This window comes from Lepisosteus oculatus, chromosome 24 (genome assembly GCF_040954835.1).
Source record: "Lepisosteus oculatus isolate fLepOcu1 chromosome 24, fLepOcu1.hap2, whole genome shotgun sequence".
NCBI classification, from domain to species: domain Eukaryota; kingdom Metazoa; phylum Chordata; class Actinopteri; order Semionotiformes; family Lepisosteidae; genus Lepisosteus; species Lepisosteus oculatus.
This window is the reverse complement of record NC_090719.1, coordinates 2293756-2312747: the sequence shown is the minus strand read 5'-3', so window position 1 is coordinate 2312747 and position 18992 is coordinate 2293756. Positions and strand designations below refer to the sequence as shown.

Here is an 18992-nt window from a genome sequence, read left to right as displayed (position 1 = left end):
TGGTGTGTAAATGAGTCATTTCATAAAACTGCATAGCTGTCCTCCATAACTTCAAACACTCCTCAGAAGGTGACTGTAATGGGGACCACAAGGTCTCTATAGTGCAAACACACACACACCACAGGGTCTCTATAGTGCAAACACACACACACACACACACACACACACACACACACACACACACACACACACCACAGGGTCTCCACTGTACAACGACACCACAGGGCTTCCATAGTGCCAAGAACACTTAAGGAACACTTACGAGATCCTGCAGATCCGCAGGGACACAGGGGTGAAAGGAGGGACAGCGTGAAAGAAAGACAAGCAGGTGTTAGAAAAACTGTTCAGATCCCTTCATTCTCCCTCCTACGACAAACAGGAGGCGAGACCTGCGCTCTCAGATGAATAGCTTGGAACGCCCATTACACTTTTGGGGAATAAAAGATGCATCAACCTTCTATTCATTCTTGGAGTGACTATTATTTCTGCCCTGCAGACAGCGGAGCCCTGTCCTGTATGGTCTGCAGCTGGTTCTCGAGAGAAGCCAGGGTATCGGCTTCAACAGCAAGACTGGGCAGCTCGTGCCAGACTCCAGCCAACCGGGAATGGGCTCCTGTTCCCGGCCGTGCGTCTGGCTTGTCCACTGCCACTCCGTGCAGAACCAGTGCAGGCAGATTTCACTGGACTTCCAAATGGGTTACAGCACAGAGCAAAGACCCCCAGGCAGTGGGAGAACAGGACAGATCAACGCGGGACCAAAGGAATACCGGACCCAGTCTTTCCGAACAAGGACCAACCAAAAAGACCTGCTGCAGGATAGCTGCCAATTGACTTAGACAAGGAAATGCTGCTCTTAGATTACACAGCTGCTCTGGTAGCTGCAGAAGGCAGATAGAGGCTCGGACTGCTGAGCCACCCCCTCCCCCGAGTCTGAGTGCACCCCTGGGTGGGCTGTACTCACGCCTGCATGGTGGTTGTGGCCGTCTGGAAGCTGAACATGTTCTCCTTGGGGAACCAGCTGTGGATGGGCACGTCCTCTGCGGCGGGGAGGGAGAGACCGAGGCGTCAGGGACCAGACCGACACGGCACGGCGGACAGACGGCGAGAGATTAAGGAAAGGACTTTCTTTCTGCGGTAAACAGGGGTTTTAAGGATCTTAAAAAACAGGGTGTCCTTGTGTGGCTGTCTGGAAACGCTGGGCTCTGGACTCCAGCGAAGGCTTCGAACTCACGCCCCCCCCGCGCCCGAGAGGTGACCGCCGACGGCCCCTCCCTCCACTCACCGGACACCCGGTCCACGCTGTACATCCTCTCCAGCTTCTTGCGCTGGCGGGCGCTCTCCAGGTCCAGGGAGTGCTGGGCGCCGACGGGAGCCGGGTGGGAGCCGGCGCAGTCCTGCGGGCAGTCCCTGGAGCCCGGCCGGCTGCCCGCCCCCGCCCAGCCGCGGATGTTGTGGGCGCTGCCGGAGCTCTGCAGCGGCTGGGGGGCGGGCGGGGCGCCGCCGCCGCCGCCGCTGTTGGCGTGCTGCTGCTGGTGGTGGTGGTGGTGGTGGTGGTGATGGTTGCCGTGGTGGTGGCCGCCGTGGTGATGGTTGCCGTGGTGGTGGTGGCCCTCGCCGCCGTGGGGGGGGGCCCCGGCGGCAGCGGGGGGCGGCGAGGGGGGGGAGCGCCGGCCCAGCTCCTGGCTCCCCTTCAGCACCTCCAGCTCCAGGCTCTCGGCGCTGCCCCGGCCCCCCAGCATGCCCCCCTCCCTCGTGATGGTGTAGACCCGCGGCGGCTGGGGCTCGCAGTCCGCGCACAGGCCGCGCAGGGCGGGCGGCGGCGGCTCCTCCGCGGAGAGGCTGCGCTCCAGCTGCCCGCCGGACACCAGAGACAGCCGGCGCTTGTTGGGGGGGCAGGAGGCGGCCCCGGCTGCGGCCGGAGCGTCCTGGCCGGCGGGGGCTCCCGGCGCGGGGGGGCTGCGGGGGGGCGCCGCGGGGCGCTGGTTGTTGTTGTTGTTGTGCAGGCCGCTGTTCTCCAGGGAGTCGGAGTCCTGGCAGATGAAGGTCTCCGACAGCAGGTGGTCTTGGGGGGGGGGGAGAGAGAGAGAGCGGGACAGGCCGTCAGAGCAGAGACCCGTCTCGGAGCTGTAAGCCGCAGCGGAGCGGAGCTCCCGGCCTCAGGAATCCGGGAGAGAGACCGGCTCACCTGATCCGTTCCTGTTCTCAGGGTGGGCGTGCGACAGGTACTCTCCGAACGCACGGGCTGCTCTGGGGAGAGATGACAGAGACGCTCAGACTGGCAGCGGGGGGCTCCAAGGAACAAAAACGGGACATGGGGGAAGAGAACAGGACACCTTTCCTCCCCCCCATTCTGGGAGGGCGGTGGCTTAACCGCGCTGAAAATGAGCACCCCCACAGCCCAGGATCACAATGACTGCCGGCCTTAGAGAGTTAGGTACAGAGCGCCCTCCCTAATCCTTTCTCTCTTGTGGCATGTCACGATAACCCTGGGGGAGGTGAAGGCACGATCGTGTTTCGTGTAACCCCCAGACTGCCCGGACAATTTGGCGGGCCGCCTACAAAACACAATGTTCAAGACATAGAGCGGGCATTCGTTTCGCATCTTCATTGACAGCTTTTAAGATCTCGCTGCGCCAAGATTTCACTGGGCGCAATGTCCTTTTATAGCATGCAGGCTGAACCCGGGACTCGGGGGCTCCACTATGCTTCAGGGTCTCTGCAGGGGATGAAATACCTCGGCGGGGTTATAGAACCTCGTTGTACAGATGTGGTCATTCAGGTATGATACAGGTAAAGCTCATGCAGTCTTACTCTGGACTCTCAATGCCAGCCCACTGCCCCTGCCCTCGAACACCCCCGACACGGCTCACAGCAGGGGGGCGATCTCGCCATGACGGCTTAATCACTCTCCTGCTTAATTACCCACGCTGCTCTGTCACGACAAACGTCAGGCGGCACCGCACTCTCTGTGTGTGTGTGTGTCGGACGAAGGTTTCTCACTCCTCTGTCCCTCCTGCAGCCCTGTCGGCACACTCATGCTTTCACTCACAAGACGCGCTCACTCCCGGGGGGATCGTAGCCCGACGCTCACAGCACGCGCATTAAACAAAACATTTTTCTGCAATGCACAGTCATCTTCTGAGTGAGTAAGCGTGACACTCTGCACTCTCCGACTTATGTAAGCGGCTCTCTGCTGGGCTCTCCAGTCTGGATGCGCGTTTTACATTAATGATGCACTTCAGCTGGAGGGCATCCAGCTATGCCAGCTGATTGCAGAGGCTGCCTGGATTCAGTGGGTATGAATTCGGTATGAATGCCCTCTCTGGGGACTGTCAGTGTGAATAAACCAATCACTACATCAAATGCTAAGGGCATCTTTTGTCACCATGATATATGGAGCTTACGTGATGGATATACAGACAGACAGAAATATGAGACTTCTGTCCGTGGCTGTCAGCTCGCCTTCATCTAACATAAACAAGAAATCGAGGTTTCTTCAGGTGGTTTTCTTTACAACAGCATGAAAAGGTCAGCTAATTAATTCAGATATCCCACAATGCATAGCAGGCACTGTGAATGGCGCGTTTCTTCTGACCGAACGAACGACCGACCGTTCGCTCGCCATGGGGGGGAGCTTAATTGATTCCCCAGGCGATCTCGCATTGTGTCGGCCATTAATCCTGACCTGTGGAATGCAGCGACTCTGCTTCCAAAGTTACAGCCCCCTGCCTGCACTGGATCAGCACATCCTAACCCACCAGTCCCTGCGGCAGAGGCAGGAGAGGGGAGGGACAGGCAGAGTGGTGTGCTAGAGAGAGGAAGGAAGGGTCTATTTTCTTTCATTTACTCTCGTTTGTCTGCGTTGGTAGTTGCTTGGCAGCCTTTGCCGTTGCGTAATGAGCAAGTCACAGCAACTGCAATTGTCCTTTTATCGATTAATCTTGAAACGTGAACGATCAGACCAGAGTCTGTGAGCCGGCGTTGCCTGGGAAGCCATCGGCTACTGCCCTGCGCCGTCCGGCCAGGATGAGCTCTCCGCAGCTCTCTCTCTCTCCGCGTCCCGACCCGGCTGGGGCTCCAATTCCTGGGCCACTTCCCAGATCACCCCCCCTCCGTCAGGTCCGGTCAAGGCCTGTGACCCCCCCAGGGGTGGACACGGAGGCTGCAGGTCTTCACAGTGGCCCTGCCCACCCCTCTGCGGCTCTTCTCCCGTCCTCCTCCGGGTGACCGGGAGGAGAGAGAGCCTGGAGTCGGACAGCCGGGGCGACAAGACCGGCCCCCCGGAGCTGCTGGGGGACCATCTCGCGGGGCCTCTTGGGAGAGAAAACGGATCGGGATCCTTCCGTTCTTCCACTTGACCCGAAACGTCCAAACGTCTTCCCAGCAAGCACTCCATTCCAAGATGTTAAGTTTGAGCTGGCACCCTGCAGGCAGCAGAAGCTACCATTGACAACGCTGGGTGGAGAGAGAAAGACGATTTCTCAGAACGCCACACAACCTGGAGCCTTTTCTTTTCTTTCACTGAAAGAGGTCTCGGCAGCAGACCATCTCGCGGGGCCTCTTGGGAGAGAACACGGATCGGGATCCTTCTGTTCTGCCACTTGATATGAAAAAGCCTCCAGAGCCAACAGTATTGAGGACTGAACTCCAGTCCACTCTCTCCCGTATGCTGCTCGTGTGTCTCGGCGCCGGTTCTGAAAGGCAGGAGTGATGACTGCGAAGCAGCGCTTGAACATCACGACCCTCGGAAGGTCTCGGCTGCTGGCTGTTCTGCTCCATCAGGCCCACAAGCAGCGCTTGCACGTGTCTGAGCCCAGAGCTCCGGAGTGGGTGGAGATCTAGCCTGGAGCAGGGTGCTGAACGCTGTGGGCTTGTTTTCTCCAATGAGATGTCCAGACAAATATTCACTCCGACGGAATGCACACGCACCGCGAGGGCAAACGCAAGGACGATATGAAAAACCGCCATTCATAATTACAATAAAGCTGTCCTGAACAAAGACAATGAACGCTTTTCACAAAACTGGGATATAGTGAAGACTCAACGGCTTCAAAGGAAGGAATAATAAGCACTGAACACAGCTGTAAACACAGTATATAGGGTGCCAACTTATACAGGGTATAAATATGCTGCTGCTTGGGCCTCTCTGAGCTGAATACAAACATAGCTGCTGCAGCTCTGCACACTATTTGTGGAGAACAACACAGACCTCAATAATATAGCCTGCAGTGTAGAAGGGGGGTGTGTCTCTGCAGCGTCGGCCCCTGCAGCGCCCTGGCCACACCCCCACCATCTGTCGGATTACTGGGCCCCGCCCCACACCAGCCACTAATTCACAGCCAGTTAACCTCCTGCCTGTCATCGCCTCCAGCCCCAGCTCGGGCTCTGCCTCTGGGCGTTAATGTCAGTACTGGGGGCTGACCTCTGCAGTGTTCCCTCTCGGGCTCCACTAACGTTTGGGACGGTGAGTCACAGACGACGAGCCAGGAGCACACCCAAGATACTCCGCCCAGCACAGGCACCGTCATAAAACCATCCGTCCGCAAGACGGGTGAAGCAGGACCTGCTAGCCCTAGCCCAAACCCACCTCATACAAGTAAATCCATTAAAAAATTAAGCTACCAGCCACATAATGATTCGGAGCTTCGCACTGGTTAACTAATTAACCAATCAACCAATCCATCACCAAGTTATCAAGGTTCTCCCCTCCTGATGGCCTACACCAGACACGCACTTTTGTCTCACTTTTTCCGATCCCCGGTTTTCTCCCTCTCCCACGGTCCCCTGCCCTGTGCCTCTGCTGCCCTGGGGCGGGTTCCTGCAGTTCGCTTCCCCTCCTGCTGCTCAGGAAACGGGAAGAGCGATGCCGACATCTCGGAGCTGGAGTGCTGGGTGCTCATCGGAGCGCTCAGCAGGGGAAGGGGGCAGGGGGACACGCGACTGATGCCCGGAGGCGTGGGTGTGCGCGTGCAGCTTGGATTCGGCAGTCTCCAGGCAGGGGCCGGCCGGGATCCCTGGGGAAAGCTGTTCCGGGACTCGGAACAGGGCGGCTCTGACGCAGGGAATTGATTTGGAAAGGAGAGCAGATTTATTCTGAGGTTTCTTGGTTTTTGAGTCCAGTCGTTTGCCGGACACGTCTGTCCTCGGTACCGGGCCGCTGTGGCGGCTCAAGGTCACGATCCGAGCCTGTCCAGCGCCGGCCTGGCAGGCCGGTATGGACAGAGGCGCTCGACGCAGCAAGAACAGGAAGAAAAGCGCAACTGGCTTACCTCAAACACAGGGGTCACTGAAGCCGGTTTCTCTGCCCCCTCTACTCCTCAGACCTGCCCCCTCCTCGGCCCCCGGAGAGGCTGCGGTCTTTGCCCCGGCTCCGGGGCAGGAAGCGCAGTATTGCCCCCTCCCCGGCTCGAGCCGGGGCTGCGGTGCTGTGCTGCTCTCTCGGGACATGAGCACCTCGGCCTCTGCCAGGGGAGGGGAGATTCCCCTCTGCCCCCGTCCTGCACGCCGGCGGCGCTGTGCCGGTTCCTGAACGGGCAACCGCAGGAGGACGCAGTCCCCCAAGACACGCCGGCCTGCCCTCTGCACCCAGCTGCAGCGGGGTAGACAGAGCGCGTCTGGAAGGGAGGTCAGGACAAGGACAGCGCCCCTTCATCCTGCTGTCATGTGGACAACTTCCGGGAGCCGCGCTTCAGAGTACGGAACTGATACCATGAAAGAACTCAGCCGATTTCATGCAAGGCTCCATCGAGGACAGACCTGCAGCTGTTTCAATAAACATGCACACTCCGTCTCTCTCTCTCTCGATGTTTCTACTGCGCTAACGGACTGAAGTGTCCTGCCAAGGAGCCCAGACAGGCTGCAGATTTCCAGCACTCAGAATGATCCAGATTCTCCGCAAACAAACTCTTCCCCCCACTCCACCCCCACCACCTCAAAGGAGCAGCAACGGCAACAGCCAGGCAGCTTTCAGTAAAAATCCCCCCCCCCACAAGTTGCACCTCAGCAGTCCGACCCTGGGTCCTTCCAGAACTCTCCCTCCCTCTCTCTCGCCGGCTCGGCCCACAGAAACCCTTCTCCAGCACGGGCTCACCTCCCTATCCCGGCCCAGGACACAGCAAGCGGACGCCGCACTCGCCTCATCTCGGATTCTGCACTGGTGCAGCGGGACACAGGCAGACAGACGCGCTCTGGTCCCGCTCTCTCCCTGGACTAACGGGCTCGGTGCTGGCACCGCTGCCTGGAGCGCTCGCTGAGCCACAGCACCTGCCACTGGCCGCCCGAGAAAGAGAGCAGTCTGACGGAGAGATGGGGGGGGGAGGGAGAGAGAGAGAGAGAGAGATCGGGGCGAGAGAGCCAGAGAGAGAGAGATGGGGAGGGAGCGAGCAAGCAGAGAGAGAGAGAGGGAGAGATGGGGAGAGAGCACAGAGAGAGAGGGAGAGAGCACATAGAGAGAGGGAGAGAGATGGGGAGAGAGCACAGAGATAGAGAGGGAGAGAGATGGGGAGAGAGCAGAGAGAGGGAGAGAGATGGGGAGAGAGACAGAGCAGTCTGACAGATATGTGTGGGGGGGGGGTGAGAGGGCTCATTCTTACTTCCAGATAGAAAAACTAGCTAGACTTCAAACATTCTTCGAGCTCCTACCCAGCCTCTGAGCTGACCGCTTTCCTAAAGATCCCCCAAATCTGGCATAAACTGACCCTACAGGCCCTGTGAGCTCCGCATGTCTCCTGTGAGACGTTGTGTGTGCTGTGTGGGTTGCAAAGATCTAGTACTGAGACCAATGCCCTGTGCTTTATCTGCACCTGCGTTCTGCTCGAGCCCGCTCTTCAGACTGGGCCAGGAGATGATTCACTCCCAGACTGGCTACGACTGCGATGGTTTCCTTACTGTACTGCATCCAACTATATGTGTTTGTATGGCTCCAGTTTTCTAATGTTTAGCAACTGCTATGATTGCAAGCTGCCTTTGAGAAAGACGTCCATTAATAATGACATACTATCTGTATTGTTCATTTGCACAGCAGATTTATAAGTATTATTGTTAAACTGATATTCATTGTATGGTATTCGATGTGACATAGGCCCCCCGTCGTGCCAACAACGTCAGCTCAATGTCAACCAGTTTCTGGAGACTGGAACTGGGCTGTGTGGGTGATAGCTGAGGAACAGGACTGAGACCGGCAGACAGACCCACAACCGCCTGAATTACACCCCGCATCCTGACCCCCAACGGCCAGCCTTACCACCTGGAAATTCTGCCCTCCATCGGCTGCTGCCCATTCCGGAACAACACCCCAGCACTGCCAGCACTCACGCCACACTGTCCCCCCCAGGAAACGGGGGCGCACACCGTTACAGGACCGGCACCGCGCTCCCAGGCATTAGGAACACAAGCAAGGTTAGAAACGAGAGGAGGAAATTCAGCCCGTGGGGGTAGCTGCTCGCTCATAGATACGAGGACCTCATCCGGCCGTTTCATGACAGAACCAGCTCGTTCCAGACTCCCACAACCCTCTGCGTAAGAAAGTGCCTCCAGTTCCCAGCATTAACGTCCTCATGAGCCGGGAGGGACCGTCAGCGGAGGAGCTCGAGCATCGCTGGATTGTTGACGGCAGCCGCGCAATCAGGCAAAAAAAACGGCCACTTCAATTAAAAGCGGCTTTGCGTTTGATGAAGCACTGACGAGCCGGCCCTGGAAACATGGGGTACGATGCGCGAGAGTACCCCCCCTCTCTCTCTCACCGGGTTAATCACCTCCTTTGATTCCTCCCCGCGGAGAGCTGATCAATCAGCACAGCGGCTGCCAGCGGCTCTTCAGGGCCGGTGTCAATCCGTCTGGTGGTCACCTCCCCCCAGGGCGCGCCAGGCACCCCGAGCCGCTCTGGGGCGCTACAGGGCAGGCCGGTTTGAGACCGGAGCGGCGCAGGAGCTGGGCGGAACGCTTTAACTGGACCAGCCGGACCGACGCACCCTGCTTGGGCTCTTGATGGCGGGTCAGGAAGGACCCACTCCAGCCACTGGCCCGGTCAGCTGGGGCCGTGCCCCCACGGCCCTGGTCACAGCCACGACATCCGCAGAAGTGATCTGCTCACACGTTTTTTTTCTCCTCTGTTGCAGCCGCGCGGAACGCCCTGGTGAAACGGTTTTCCCCTGCGCGCCCCCCCTCAGCGCAGTGCGGAGCGGAGCCCCAGCCCGTGACCGACCGCTGCTGCAGGGATACCGATCCGAGCCTCAGCCCGCAGGCTCAATTGGATCAGGTCTACATCAGAGCCATTACTCAGTGACCGATAATCCGGCTTCCAACGTCTTCCAGGTGGCCGGTATCTCAGTTTTTTTTACAGACAATATTCTAGACCTCACTAAACGGGGACTGTATTAAACAGAAGACTGCACTTAGCATTATACACAAGCGGTTTCTGGAACGCTGAACTTCAAGCACAAAGCAGAAAGCCTCTGGCAGGTAAGATGTATATGTATTCAGGGAGAGGGCTTTCAAGCCCAGCCCAGCCTGAGAGTGTGCGAGTGTGAGAGTGTGTGCGCAAGAGAGAGAGAGAGACTGTATCACCGTGTTGGAGACAGTGGATTTATTGAGTGCGCCTGATGGCTGTGTGGTCAGGCTCAGAAGCAATTCCAGAAACAAGCCTAAAGATGCAATAAAGATTAAATTAAGCCCCTCTCCCCCAGCCTCTCTGATACTGTCCCAGCACGGCGTGGCTGCAGACACCCAAGGCCAGCAGCACCGACCCATCTCCCTCTCCTTTTACCCTCCTCCTTCATCCCTTTTCTTCCTCTTTTCTTCCAACTTACAATAGACCTAACAGCCGTTTCACAGAGATGTACTGCACGTTACTGCAGGTTTGCCGTCACCTCGCGCGCACACACACACAGTCAACTGCACTTTACTGCAAATTTACTGTCAGCCCAGTGTAATCTACTGCACTTTACTATAGGTTTACCGCCAACCCACTGAGATCAATTTACAAAGACCCAACAGCCGTTTCACAGAGATGTACTGCACTTTACTGCAGGTTTGCCGTCACCTGACAGCAGTCAACTGCACTTTACTGCAAATTTACTGTCAGTCCACTGTAATCTATAGCACTTGACTGTCGGTTTACTGTCGATCCACTGTAATCTACTGCAGTTCACTGTGTTTTTGCAATCTTGGACACATCTGTGGGCTGAGCGGTAGTGAACACCACAGAAAGAAGCTTAGAGGGCTCTACCTGTACAGCTGTTTCACACTTTCGGTGTGACTAACAGCATTTATTAACTACAGGGGAATTTTAGGAAACACCAGGTCGTCCCGGTTTGTTTTACGGCTGTTGTCCCCGATTCCGCGTCCGTCTTTGGACATTGGAGCTCTGCCGCACACAGGGGAAAAAAAACCCAGGGCTTGTGGGGAAACGGCGACACATCTCCGTTAAGCCCGGAGCTCAGCAGCTAAGCAGACATCTGGTGGGAGACGTCACAAACTCAGCAGATCGGCACATCTGCCCCTCTGAATGTGTAACATACACGTGTGGGGCACAGCATTCTAAAACGGGGCTAATGAGCAACGTGCCGTTGATTACTAGTTAAATCTCACTCGCGCTGCGGGGCATTGGTTGCCTTGAGTCTCCCCGCACTCGAGAAACACCGACAGCTCCTGTTCCACGCGGACACGGAAACGAAGACGCCGGGGTGGCTGGGGCGCTGTTCCGCCCGGCCCCAGGCTGACGCTGGAGTGATTTTGACTCCTCCCCAGGTAGGAAGCGATAAAGCTGTCCTGGGACAACTGGGACAACTCCCCCCCACCCTACGGACACCCATCACACGCCAGCACCTCAACACCACAGTGTCACGCTTCCAGCACTGAGCCTCGGTGGGGGGGGCACCGCAGTTTCGGGGTTCATCATGATGGCATGACCCACCGCCTCCCCTCTCCGTCTGAACAGATCCACCCGTCTGTTTCTGGGGTCCCCCCCTGACCCCCCAGGGTCTCCCCCAGCCCCGCTGCCGTCGGGAGCACAGGGGGGCGCCTGTCCTCGTCCTCGCGGCGACAGTCAGTCAGTTCAGGCGCCATACCTGCCTGGCGACGTACAGCACAACCCCCGGGGGCTGGACTCGCTGTCGGGGGGGCTGGGGTGGGTTTTGTGCGGGCTGTATTTCTTGCTAGGACCCTCACGCTGGGCCTGAGTCCACTGCCTCGATGAGGGACGAGCAGAGTCTGATCAAGTCAGGATATCCGCCTCCCTGGACAAACAAACATTCACGGAAAACCTACCAGAAGCCCCCAACTGCTGCACTACACCCTACAGCAGCCATTAGCACCACAGCCCGTGCAGCAGCGCTCATTGCAATAACTGGAAACCTTTGGCCAACAGTTTACTAAAGGCTTGGGGTTTTTTTTTTCTTCCCCCCAACTATAACTCCATGCTTGGCGCACTTCAGAACAGGAAGAACTCCAGAGCTGCTGCCCTGCGAGGTCTGTGCCACCGTGCGGCGATGTGCAAGCGCCCGGCCCCGCACAGACCCGCACAGACCGCAGCTTGGAGACCCGGCCCCGGGGGGGGTCGGTCCCTGTTTTATTACCCCCACGCCTCGGGTGAAGTTTGTCCAGGGGAGCCCCAGTGCTACTCTGCCTCCTCGCCCACCTCAGCCCCACCGACACGCAGGTTGGAAAAGCCTGCGCACACCGCCGGGCCACCCCGCACACGACGCCCCCACCGACCGGACCGGGCCGGACCCGGCGGACTCACCTCACTTTTGCCGCCACGGACGATATCGCGTCGTTCCTCAGATGTTTCCTCTTGGACACGGCTGTGCCCATCCTGCGGGGGAGGCGGCGCCGGCGGCCGGACGGCTCATGCCAGGGAGCGGGCGGCCGGCCGGGCGGGGAGGTCAGACCCGGCTCCGCACACGCCGGGAAGGGAGGATAATTCGGCGAAATGAAGGGAAGAAAGGCGGAGAGCAGCCAGGGAGGGAAGGAGAGAGACGTGCGCTCTTCCCTCAGGCTCGCCAGGAAGCGGGGAGCGGAGACAGCAGCGAGCGGCTGCCGAGCAGACTTCACACTGACACACTCTTCCTCTCTTTCTCTCACACACACACACACCCTCACACCGAGCTACACGCCGCCGCCCCCCCCGACCAACTCTCCTCCCCTCATTGATCGGGGCTGCGCGAGAGGAGAGAGAGAGAGAGAGAGCGCGCGCTGCTGCACGCGGAGCTGCCGTGCGCGCGCGCGCCCTCGCCTCCCGCCTTCCGAGCGGCGAACCGTTGGGAGAGCTCGCGCAGGAAGGAAGCGCCTTCCTTATAAGGCAGACGGGGGGGGGCTGCGCGCTCCGGCGTGACGTCACCTGGAGACACAGGAAGGGAGGGGAGGGTAGAGATGGAGGGCAGGCAGGCAGGCAGGCAGGCAGGCACCAGGAGGTCAGCAGGTAGCGCCGAGAGGCGAGGGGCGCGCCCTGCAAGGCTGCTCCCCACAAAACATCCCCTGGCATCTCGGGGTGTCCCGCCGGCCTCCTCTCCTTCTCCAGAGAAACTCCCGCACGATTCCCGGAGCTGCCCCGCAGGAATGCGGGGCTGCCCGGTAACTGCCCCTTGCCTCAGCCACAGTCCTGCCTGGCCTGGTCCCGGGCTGGGCTCCACCCCGCCCCCTCCCTCTGCGACCACGAGCCTTGGCCAGACGCTGCCACGGCAACGCCACAGGCCACGCCCCCCCAACCCTCAGCCACGCCCCTCTCCCCATCCAGCCCTGCTCCCAGTCCAGTCTCCCACTCCGTCTCCTCACCCCCCCCGGCCCAGCCGAGCAGCCGCATCCTGATTTCCAGTAAAACCCAATTTGCCGGGCCTCCCGGGTGGGGAAAGGCGAGAAGGCCCTGGAGATGAGGAGGGAGAGAGTGTTGGACAGAGCCAGCCTCGCGCTAATTGAGTTTCTCCCTCCTCCACGGCTCCATCATCTCTGCGCAGCGAGGGAAGGCGCTTCGGAGCGGGGGGGGAGAGGGGCCGGGAGCAGAGAGCACAGCCACACACAGCCCCCACCTCCAGCCGAGACAGGGGCTGTCCTCTTCGCAGGGGTCAGAGGTCAAGGTCATTCCCGCCCATAATCACACACTGAGGCCCATTTGTTTTTAAAGCCAAGAGGACAGGACAGGACACAGTAAGCAGGGAGGGTGTCCACCTTGTCTAAACCCGAGCTCCCGGGTGTCCACCTGGCTTACAGCTGTTGACGCGTCCCTCCTGCTGCGACTGGGGCTTCGCGCAGAATGAACTTGCAGAAACAAGCTTCCTGCCCGAGCTCCAGCGCCCTGCCTGAGGCGCCGTTGCACTGAAAACGGGCTTACGGACGGAGAGAGACGGAGGGGACCGGGACAGCTCGGGACTAACAGAGCTGCCCCCAGCGAGACGACCCACAGAGTCCGGAGCGGGAGATCGGACGGCAGGTGCTGACCCCTCACGCTGACCAGTGTGGGTGCTGACCCCCCACGCTGACCAGTGTGGGTGCTGCTCCCACAGACAGAGAGGATGCAGGAGGGCAGGGGCTCGGCCCCGGAGGGGGGCAAACATTCAGCCGTCCCAGAGAGGAGCTGGGAGAGGGAGAGAGATTTGGCGTTCCCGAACACTAGTGGACGGATCCCAGCAAGGGGAGGGAGCAGACGGGCCCTGCGTCCCAGCAGACAAAGGCGTGAGCTGCCCCTCGGCCCCCAGGACGCCAGCGTTGACCCCACCACACTGGGCTCTGTGGGCAGCCTGGCTGGGGGCGACAGAACAGTCCAGGGCCGTTCGCTTCTGCAGAGCAACTGTACCAGAAGCTCAAAGTCAAATGCATTTGCCTCTCTCCCCCTCTCCCTGCCCCCCTCCTCTCTCTCCCCCTCTATGAGTCACCCTCTCCTTCGCTCTCTCTTTCTCTTCTTGTCTCGGGAGATCTGAAGCAGACGTGAAGATTACACGCTCCAAAACAGTGCCCCCCCCCTGGCAAGAACCCTGTAATCAAATCCTCCCCCGCAAAGACCCCCCCCCGCTGGGGGGCCCTGCCACCCCCGGGCAGATGCTGGCAGTGCCAGTCCCCTGTCTCACGGTCTGTGGCCCCCGCCATGCCTGGCACCCTGCCGCCAAGGAAGCACACAAGAAACAAAGACCAAAGCAAAGGAGGACGTCTCTGTGTGCTGAGCATCGAACTGGGAAACAGCACGACTCCCAGCACCGGACCCTGTCTGTCTCCACCGAGACCAGTGCGACTCCAGCACTGAGCCAGTCTGTCTCCACCGAGACCAGTGCGACTCCAGCACTGAGCCAGTCTGTCTCCACCGAGACCAGTGCGACTCCAGCACTGAGCCAGTCTGTCTCCACCCAGACCAGTGCGACTCCAGCACTGAGCCAGTCTGACTCCACCCAGACCAGTGCGACTCCAGCACTGAGCCAGTCTGACTCCAGCACTGAGCCAGTCTGACTCCACCGAGACCAGTGCGACTCCAGCACTGAGCCAGTCTGTCTCCACCGAGACCAGTGCGACTCCAGCACTGAGCCAGTCTGTCTCCACCGAGACCAGTGCGACTCCAGCACTGAGCCAGTCTGTCTCCACCCAGACCAGTCTGACTCCAGCACTGAGCCAGTCTGTCTCCACCCAGACCAGTCTGACTCCAGCACTGAGCCAGTCTGTCTCCACCGAGACCAGTGCGACTCCAGCACTGAGCCAGTCTGTCTCCACCCAGACCAGTGCGACTCCAGCACTGAGCCAGTCTGTCTCCACCCAGACCAGTGCGACTCCAGCACTGGGCCAGTCTGTCTCCACCCAGACCAGTGCGACTCCAGTTTTGAGCTCTTTCTCAGTCTTTCTCTTCTCAAGACACTGACTTTACAACACTAGTTCAGTGAACCCAAGGACAAAAAACGCGTCCGTCTCCTTGAAAGACTCCCTTTCCTGCCTTTTTATATCTAGAAGCCAAAGAGACACAAAACGTATTCCTTATAAAAAAAAAAAGATCCCAAGTTCTATTATTTTCAACCCAATTAAACGCAGACAAATTGGCTGCAGTCTAATTAGTGCGCGTATGTGTGTGTGTGAGAGCAGAGCGCTTGCGGTTTCAGAGCTTTTGGAGAAATACACGCACTCTCTTCCCAGCAGGAAGGTGGAGAGGTGCCAAGCCTCCTGTCCTCCCCCAGACAGCTGGCTGGGTTCAGAGGGACAGCGCTCAACTGGGACAGCAGAACAGCAGGGAGGGGGCTCTGTCTGGGAGACGCCGTGCCCATGATGAAGAGGGAGCACACTCCTCCTCGTGGAGAGGATGGCCAGTACAGTAGGCTCTTTCCCTCCCCCTTTCACCCTGGCACCCAGAAGAGCCACACGGCTCTCATTGGCTGGTGGGTTCGGTGCACAACTCTCAGACGGGACCTGGCCTGACGCAAGAACTTAAGAACATAAGAGAGACTACCCAGGACAGAGCCGTCCTTTTACTGCCAGGAGGGGGCGCTGCGACCTGCAGGATGGGCCTGATAAACTGTCCCTGGGTTCTGCACCAGAGCCAGAGGGGGCGCTGTGACCTGCAGTGCCCCAAGTGCCTGGTCACTTATGAAGCCCTACTGTGGTATTTCATGCTCACGGTTACCCTGGGGCAAAGAATATTCTGAACCCTGCTAACCGACGGTGAAGCAGAGTAAAGGTGATGATGCAAAGGGACAGGTACAGGTAAGCTCCTCGCTGAAAGGTAAAGAGATTCCAGCTGTGGAGCCTTAAAAGAGGCGAGGAGACCCTCTTCTCCTCCTGCTCCTCTCCCTGGGTCTTCGTGTCGGCGTGCCGGAGCCGAGAGTGGGCAGAGAGGGCCCCGATCTGACGAGGGAATTCCTTAACGAGCTGCAAACGAGCAAACAGGCGCTGCAGAGGGCAACACTAGCTTCGAGCATAAGCATGGGGCACAGCAGCACAGGCGGCACCGACAACGGGCAGAGCCTGCTGGGTGGGCTTCCCCCTGCTGGCCCAGCCCAGGGTCCGGTTCCTTCCAGGCGACGGATGGATCAGATTTTGGGATCCCCGTCTTAAGGAGCAATGATGCTTTCTAGACTAGCCCCCTCTCGTTTCTGTCTCAGCTAACTCCGAGAGGCATCTATAAATAAACAAACTGTCATGTTTTATGGAGCAAGCTCGGGCTTGTGTTTCCCAACGGAGACGCGTGAGATCGGAAAGAGGGGAAGGGAGAGAGGGAGGATCGGGAATCAAAAAGGCAGAGAGGGGGACACACAAAGCACGCACACTGGGGGGGGGGGAGAGAGAGAGAGGGAGCAGCTCAGACAGGCAGAGACAGAAGACAGAATCAGAAATCCATCAGTGGTGTTCAGACCAGGTGCAGTTTAATTGAGCCTCTTGGGGATGGAGCAGAGTGATATGCTGCTCCCCGTGTCACTGACAGAGCTACTGTAAGCTGTACCCACTGCGGCTACAGTACACACTGCACACTGCTGCAGCCACAGTACACACTGCAGACCTACTGCGGCTACAGTACACACTGCACACTGCTGCGGCTACAGTACACACTGCACACTGCTGCGGCTACAGTACACACTGCACACCTGCTGCGGCTACAGTACACACTGCACACTGCACACCTGCTGCAGCTACAGTACACACTGCACACCTGCTGCAGCTACAGTACACACTGCACACCTGCTGCAGCTACAGTACACACTGCACACCTGCTGCAGCTACAGTACACACTGCTGCAGCTACAGTACACACTGCACACTGCTGCAGCTACAGTACACACTGCACACTGCTGCAGCTAAAGTACACACTGTACCCACTGTACATAGTGTACACATTTTAGACACACCTCTTCAGTCAAACCCAGTACCCTACTGGTATAGGCCATCGTTATAGTTAGTATAACTATAGTATTATCCTTCAAAACACCACTTCACCCCAGAATGAAGAATATCATTCTGCTACCAGGGAGAAGAGTCGTGCCTTAAGAGCCCCACTCAACTTCCTCACCTTCCTGGGCTTTTACGATGTTACTGGGCCAAAATACACTTCACTGTGCTTTTACCACAATGTCACTGGGCCGAAATACACTTTACTGCACTTTTACCACAATTTCATCGGACTTGACTACACGGCCCTGTGCTGTTACCACAATGTCACTGGACCAAAATACACTTCACTGCGCTTTTACCACAATGTCACTGGACCTACATAGACTTTACCATCCCTTAACCGTGATTTTACCGAGCTTTTACCACAACGGCACTGTGCATGACCGCAGCAGGCTGTGCCGTGCAGAGAAACAGCTCTCTGGAGCGTGCGTGCGTGTGGAGGCCTGCGTGCTCCGAGCCCAGCGCTACGAAACCACGTCTCAGAGCTGTTTTTAGAAGCCAGTGACGCGCAACAACACCGCCAGCACCACCCCCCTCCCCCCCAGCAACACCAGGCAATAAAAATAGACCCAGCACTTCATCTGCTCACCTGCCACTCGCTCTCTGCTCACGCTGGTTCTGGGACCCCTGGAGTCTGACGCACATGTGGGGCCCCCCCCCAGCTGAGGTCACGTGCCACCAGAGGTCAGAGTTCACCGCTTTGCTCAGCCCAGGACGGGCCCGGACCTTTCTGCAAGGCCCTCGGTTTTTAAAATCCACTCGAATACAGTAAACAAAGATTCCCTCTCGTCCTGGACTCCTGAACCTGCATGGGAAGCTGACGCGCAGCACCACAGAGAAAATCCTGCTCTCCCCCACCGCATGAAATTAACACTCCGTCAAAGAAATCTGGAATATTCTGCAAGGAAACCTTCTTCCTGCAGCCGATACTTCAGGGGTTTTTCCTCCAACTCTGATGCCTACTGCAAGGGCGAGCTCATCCATACTGTCGGATACACCAGCGTTTAAAGGGAGGAATATTGTAAAGAAATTGTGTTGCTCACCCAGAACTTCAGCTTCAGCACAATTCCTGACAAGGTATTGTGAAGAACCTCAGTCTAGCGCACGGAGATGTCACATTAAGACAAAATCTGCACAGTACGAGATAAGAAGTTAAAATTCAATAGTAACTCCAATTAGAATGACAACAATTTGTATTTATATAGCTATTTTCACCTCAAGGGAACCCAAAATGTTTTACACTGAGGGCAGGATTCACTCTTCCAGTGAACTTCAGCCCTACCTGGGAGACACACAGCAGCCATTCTGTACTAGGAGTCCAGAAGGAGGAGGGAAAAACTGCTGCACCAGGTGGATTAAGGAGGAACATTAGGTGGACAGAGTTCAAGACCAGAGCAGAGTTCAGCCAGGACATCAGGAATATGAATGGTGCCCTGGGATCTGTAATGACCATCTGAATGATGCAACTTCCTATACCACACCCCTGCTGCCAAGAGCTGGTAGATCCCGAGGGGAATATATCAGATTCCCGCAGGAGAACAGTTTAATCCATTCCAGGCTGCAGGGCACCTACATATAAGCCAGCTCCAGAGAGGGGGATATTTCAACCCTGTTACGTCGTCATCTTGAGGAGATCTGGACAGATCAACAGGCTCAGTTAAAACAACGCAGACTCAGCTTCCATTCAGCTTCAGTGCAACACAAAAGCAAAGAGGTAAAACGACACGCCAGGAGGGGCTACTTTGCCGAACCCCTGTGATGCCTCCAGCGCCCACTTTTTCACGACGCAGCTCCCCCGACAGCTGGACCACCTCACCAGCCCCCCACGACGGAGCGAGCCGGCCCCCGATCTTACAAGCCGGCCGTCGCCCGGGATCAGAGGTGTTACGGACCCACGGCTCTGGAGTCCAGCCAAGACGTCCGCAGGGAAATCAAAACAAAACCACCCACCTGGCGGGGGCGCGGGCTGGGATCAGCCCTCTCCCTCCTGCGCCCCAGGGGTCGCCCGCGCGGGCCTGGAGCGACGTGGCCGAGAGAGGGTGCCCCCGCCCTTCCGCGACTTCCTGCAGGGCGGGAGGGCGCCGATGGGAGTCCCTACCCTGAGCCGAGATGCAAATCGAACGACGATTACAAATTCGGGGGGGG

At 58.1% G+C, this 18992-nt stretch overlaps 1 protein-coding gene across 4 annotated transcripts in view; it reads right to left on the bottom strand.

Moving 5' to 3' along the window:
• LOC102694249 (NMDA receptor synaptonuclear signaling and neuronal migration factor) overlaps window positions 1-18954 on the bottom strand; it is a 31082-nt gene extending 12128 nt beyond the window's left edge. Inside the window, exons 1-5 of one of the 4 annotated variants that reach the window (XM_069183232.1) lie at window positions 18798-18954; window positions 11741-12337; window positions 2186-2247; window positions 1283-2062; window positions 962-1037 (exon numbers count right to left, since the gene is read on the bottom strand). In XM_069183232.1, coding sequence (XP_069039333.1) covers window positions 962-1037; window positions 1283-2062; window positions 2186-2247; window positions 11741-11811 — 989 coding nt within the window. In that variant the 5' untranslated portion in view covers window positions 11812-12337; window positions 18798-18954. Of the gene's footprint in view, window positions 1-961; window positions 1038-1282; window positions 2063-2185; window positions 2248-7090; window positions 7491-11740; window positions 12674-18797 lie in introns of those variants that run through there. The other 3 variants (XM_069183235.1, XM_069183234.1, XM_069183233.1) reach the window with 3 other exon arrangements.
• Window positions 18955-18992: the final 38 nt, after the last annotated feature.